Source organism: Trematomus bernacchii, unplaced genomic scaffold, assembly GCF_902827165.1.
Source record: "Trematomus bernacchii unplaced genomic scaffold, fTreBer1.1, whole genome shotgun sequence".
Taxonomy (NCBI): domain Eukaryota; kingdom Metazoa; phylum Chordata; class Actinopteri; order Perciformes; family Nototheniidae; genus Trematomus; species Trematomus bernacchii.
In genome coordinates this window covers 10,273,568-10,279,567 of record NW_022987973.1, presented here as the reverse complement: position 1 = coordinate 10,279,567, position 6,000 = coordinate 10,273,568, and the positions used below count along the sequence as shown (strand labels likewise).

Below are 6,000 nucleotides of genomic sequence, written 5' to 3'. Positions count from 1 at the left end.
GGTCACTGAGGGGTACGACAAACTCAGCAGCACAAATAAACGAAATTACATCCACAGACAGCCGAGTCGTTGAGTTTCCTGCAGTGCGCTGGTTAACGGTACACTGGAGGTCAGTATCCGGTGGGGATGATCCTCATCAATTAGGATGCTCGGAGTCGCTCCAATTAGAGCTGCTCTGCGGCGGATGGGAAGAGAAAGGTGAGAAAAGAGCGGACTGTGCGAGCCAGCAGATGTTTACCATAACACTCCTCCAAAGTATGAGGATTCTCAAGTCAAAACGCACCAAAAAAAGAGCTGGGGTTCTCGGCGTCTGCTCCAGCAAAGAGCCCATTCCTCAAAAGTGGAAACACAAAAGGGCAAAAGCGCATCATCCTGCTGTCAGCCAGCCTTGCACCATTGTCACGCTGTCATGCTCGCCTCTGCAGGCTCTCCAACTCCTCTAAAGCGAGAGGTGAAGCCTCGTTAAGACGCGAATAAAAGGAAAGGTGCACTCCTGTACGATTAAACAGAGAAAAAACGTTGAAATAAGGCAGAAATCATCGGGGTTTTAGGTGTCTAGTTAAATATCCGCAGTTGTGAGCGAGCAGCGTTTCCTCTGTGTGAGGTTTTCACAGACGACAGCAGCTCTCGCAGCCAGGACAGGAGATGCACACTGCGTATTGGAGAGGTGCCACTCTGTGCGTCTTCATGGCGGCGAGCTGCACGGAGTGTGTTTTTACTACGAGAGTGGAGGAGGGGAGGAGGAGGGCTCTCTACTATCAGGCACCATCAAAAACCTGCGCCTGATTTGTTACTAGCTGCTGGTGAGGTAGTGGTGGAGGAAAACGTGAGCATATTAGCCTATCAATAAATAAGGTTATTTTGTTTTAATAAAAGGAGTTCACGTTTTTAAAGCATGAAGAAGAGTGTTATTCATCATGTAACCAGGATTAAAAAACAATCCTATGTTTAAATTATTGTGGGTGTAAAAAAACATGTTTTCAAGTGACCGTATAAACCTCCAGCCGCAGCATCAGGACATCATCGACTGCATTGTCATTGAACAATGTCTCTGTTTGTCCTTCAGGCTGCAGGTAGTGAATAATGCGACACACCTGGTGAGGATCCTGCCTGAAGAGCTTCTTAAAATTAGACTGGGCACATTATTAAATAATTAGTGATTATTACAAAATCTCATGTCAGGTTCACATTCGTTCAGGCTTTTGATCAGTGCTGAAAAGTAGGCTACAAATATTCACTAGGCTACTTAAACAGTTGAAGGTTTGCTTGAATATTTTCCAATTTATGCTTCTTTAGATTTCTGCTCCATTCAATTTGAAATCCAATATTATGTATTTAATTTTTTTTCCCACTGAGTGTGTGAGTCTTATTTTTTCTTTTAACACAAAATCACCGAATTAAGTATTGTGTATTAGGATGTATTACATTGGCAGGATGTTAGCCCCTCCTCTAGCTGCAAGTGCTTACACATTATTAATATTAGACCTGAAGGATATACTTTTCTGGGCCATTCTGCATTATGAGAACTTTTACTTTGAAAACGTAAAGCATTTTTTTAATGCTAATACTTGTGTACCTTTAGTAAAACGAAGTCTAACTAGTTTTTCCATCAATGTTGTGATGCATAATTAAATGCATTCTTGGGAAATGAGATTAAGAAGTTCATCCCAGCAGGATCTTTTTATATTTTTGTTTTTGAGAACCAATGGTAGCATTTATCCTGTAAGGCTAATTTAATTGCTCAGATGTTTCATCATAACCATTCATTTCTTACACATTGACATGCAGGGACTGTTTCGTTTTTAAAATAATTGCTTAAGGCTTTATATCACTAAAATATGTTGCTTTTCTTTCCACATCAAATTCCTTTTATCACAGCAGGCCGTAGAGACTAAAGTTAGAGTAGAAATATTGAAATACATTAAAATCACATCTGAAGGACTTCTGTATTTCTGACCTTGTGAAGCACTCATTCAGAGCTAAACTGCACCACCTAGCTGTGAAACCTGAGCATGATGTCCATTAATGAAATGATATAAAGCCAAACATCTAGATTTTAAAAATATATATACATATTGAGTTAAATAACAAAATGACATTTTCAATTATTAAAAAAATGTACTGACTCAAGCTCTTTAAAGAGGAATTTGTTATTTATTCTTATGGAGCATTAAACTGGACATGTTTGAGTTTATGGTCCAAACATGTAATTGTACATTCACCTGGATAATTATTTTTAACACTATATTCTGATATTTTATTGATACACAAGCAATAGTTTCTTCTAAAAATAATACAAATATACTGTTAAATGTTTGTTTCATTGCAATCCTGAATAACTTATGTGCATCAGCTGAGGTGAAAGTAAAGAAAACATCAATCATCATAAAAAAAAACGTCCTTACACACAGTTACTTTAAAAATGATTTTATTTATTAATACAGTGGTATACTTAAAATTGTGTTGCAGAGGAGAAAAAAAGTCAGCCACACGTGAAGAGCTAATATCCAATTAAAGCCGTGTTATATCTAAAATAAAAATGGTACTGGTGTGCCATACATCATATATCGTCTATTAGTACAAAAATACATTTAAGGGCACACGATACAGCATCCAGTATCACAAATCAGTGAGGGGGACACTTTGAGAGCACACCCTTTTTAAAAGAACAAGTTTTAAATGTATTTTAGCCCAAGCACTTTTCTGATCCTTTAAAGCGCCGTACAAATACCTTTTTTGTGTGTGACCTTAACATAATGTGAATATATTGGTAGAAAAGACGTGATGTATTATTGTTAGGTTACAAGTTCCAAGGCTCGAGGGTATATCCAGAATACAAAGATTACCACGTTTACTTTCTTCCACTTTTTAAAACATGTTTTCTCTAAGTTTTATACAAAAAAGAAAGACATACAAAAAGTTCATTTACAAACAAAAGAAACAAGGCAATATGCTAGTTTTATTTACAGCCACTTCTTTTCAGTTTTTTTCTTTTTTAAGTAATGCATAGCAGATAAAAGAAGAGCATACCTTTGTTATCCTTTATAAACTGTTATTGTGTGCTAAATCCCAAGTTCATTTATACAGTGGGCTCACAGACGAATGGCAAAACAAATGACAGTATACCATAATTTATCATAACTTATGTTGGTTTTTTCTCTTAATGAAAAGTGAATAATCTGCAGATAAGGCATCACTGCTTATTTGAGTGTGAGTGCAAGAGCGCACAGAGAGAAGAAGGAAAAGGAGAAGAGCTATAAGAGAGAGATTGCTATGAGGAAGGAACTGAGGAGGTTACTGGACCTGAGTAAAGAACATGCATAGATCTCCCTCAGGCTGGAAGGAGAGACGTGGTTCTCTGTAGGAAGTTAAGCTACAAGATATCACTGTAGAAAAAGGAAGCGTAAAGGAAGAACGTCTCTGAAAAGGGTGCTGCTTGGGTTTATTTCCAGCTCATGTTTTACCATCTCCTTCAACAGATACCTGAACCTCTTAACTTCACGTCTCAAACCTTCATTAAATGTCCTTAGTGTGGAGATGTTGACTGGTAATTGAATTTACGAGTACTTTTTTTTTGTTTATCTTCTCTATAGTACTATATATACTGTATGCATATATAGCATAAATATACCAACACAGATTTTTGAAGCATGTATGCTGCCTCAAAAGCCATCCAACTATATTCATGTAAAAATTACATTAAACATCACTTTACTATATATATATATATATAGTGTCAATCCTCGGTGGCATGCATCCATGGTTTCATTTCACATCAAAACTTCATAATTGGGGGAGGGGGGGGGGGGGAGTTTAAAGAACAGCTTGTAACGATCATCAGTGTCTCGCCTTCATCCGTGTGTGCAGTAAACAGCACTGGGTCTTCTTCATACTCCATGATGTAGTGTGTGTGTGTTGGGAGTGCATCTGTCAGTGTGTGTGTGTGTGTGTGTGTGTGTGTGTGTGTGTGTGTGTGTGTGTGTGTGTGTGTGTGTGTGTGCGTGTGTGTGTGTTTTATGTGCGTCCATCCTCTTCTATTTATCCCCATGGTTCCACATTCAGTAACATCACAGCTGATGGTCCGTCCTTAAAAGTGGTCGATGAGCACAGAGACACAGTTGGCTCCCACCAGGTAGTTGGGGTCTCCGGGGAGAGACTTGTTCTGCCAGCTTTTTGGGTCACCTGCAGACAGACAGATGGGGGGGGGGGGGGGGGGATGAGTTATAACAGCTGCTTTTGAAAAATGAGCTGTAACGCATTTCACAAGCACTATTATCTGAACAAATGTATTGTACAGCACTGAGCTTGATCGTATCTATCGTCTCCGAGCCATGTGAAGTAATCTCACATGGCTTTGTGGCCTATAAAAGCAAGTCGAAGTGATTTCACATTTTTATTGAATGTCCATGGCCTCTTGACGGCCTCAAATGAAGCCTCCGTTACTGTGAGGTCTGAGTTTAATTACAATTATAAACATACAGGTCTGTGCCAAGAGGAAAGTTCCACTAATCAATCAGAGTAAGCAGAGCCAGCTCGGCACCGCTCCATCGATACCGTGTACGCTAAAAGTGACCATATAAACACTGACTCTGACTCTAGCACTAAACTCTGGGTCCCAATGAAGAGGTACATGTGAGCAGAGGACTTTCTTCAACCTGAAACTCATCAAGACTCTTTTTTATCAGGTCAAAGATCAGTGTTTAGCCACTGCTTTCTTGGCAGTGTGTTAGGTTCAATAGCAGGCTCATACTGTTGGACTCTCATAACTCATTTCTTTTTTCCTTCTAGGTTTGTTGTAACAGGGTTGACAGTTTGATCCCTTGTGAAAATAAAATTGCTATATAAATGCAGTCAGAGGTTTAGTGCAGCGTTACTGATTCATTGGGACTGAGAGGGAGCCTGACCCTGTTTGCTGACATCTCTTTCGTGATGTGAAACTAACTCGACTTTGTTTCCTTCTTAGATCAACTCTAAAACTACACTTTAGAAATAACCTTGTCTGCAAACATCTTTTGCTCCCGCCTCTGGTGTAACTTTTGTTTTGAGCTGTACTGGATGCTGGCTCAATGAAAAACAAAACTACTCACTGCCAGCCTGCCTTTAGAGTCTCACAGCCTCTACGAGAGAGGTAAAGTAGCCGAGACACTAATCAAGAGTCTTTTCTTTTATCTTGAAGGAGGCGGTGTGCCAAAGCGCTGATCTTGAGAACTTGAAATAACCAGCTGCTTCTGCCTTATCATTTCTTTGATGTCTGCCTGTGAAGCAGCACCTAACACGAGTGCGTGGGACTGTCCTTTGGTTCCTCAGGTGAGGAGAGCTCACATGTAAAAGTTGTCAGAGCGGTAATCGAAAGTCAAAGGAGACTTTCATTCCGCATTGTTGAAAATGTCAGCAATAAATCTGAAAGAGTAGTTGGGAATCTTTTTCGGATAACTTTTGCTCACATAACATTAAAACAAAAGGTCACAACTCAGTATATTAAAAACAGTCCGGACTATAATAACTATGAAGACATTAAAGGAACCCTGTGAAGTTCTCATGTTTAGCGTTGCTTCCCAAACCGCATTGTGTGTATACTTGAGGTTCAACTTACCGTCATTTTAGCTATTGATTAATCTTCTTGAAGTTAATCATTTGGACGTTAAAATATTTACCAGTTTCTAATGTGCCATGTTCACATTTCCTATTGTCCAAATCCACCCACTTGTATTCAGTGTATATGTTAACAGTGTAAAGCAGCAAATCAGAGACTGTTTCAGAATTGAGGAAAAGATTCATCATTTGCCAAAATACTTCCGACTACCCATCAATTAATCAACTAATAGTTTTTGCGCTAGTGTATTCTCAAGGCTTAGTGCGAGGTCCACATAATTACATTTTCTGAAGCTTGCAGCCGTATCTTGTGACCTTTATTAGCAGATAAGAGTTTGCTCCATCTGAAGGTTAAGACCACAAAAAGCGTCTGAAAGCTCCTAAACATGTCCAGTAAATTGAGCTTTA

At 39.1% G+C, this 6,000-nt stretch overlaps 1 protein-coding gene across 10 annotated transcripts in view; it reads right to left on the bottom strand.

The window, feature by feature from the left end:
• Window positions 1-3,974: 3,974 nt before the first annotated feature.
• tjp1a (tight junction protein 1a) overlaps window positions 3,975-6,000 on the bottom strand; it is a 90,989-nt gene continuing 88,963 nt past the window's right edge. For all 10 annotated transcript variants that reach the window (XM_034117106.1, XM_034117111.1, XM_034117108.1 and 7 more), the window contains one exon: window positions 3,975-4,182. In XM_034117106.1, the coding sequence (XP_033972997.1) occupies window positions 4,088-4,182 (95 nt within the window). In that variant the 3' untranslated portion in view covers window positions 3,975-4,087. The remainder of the gene's footprint in view (window positions 4,183-6,000) is intronic.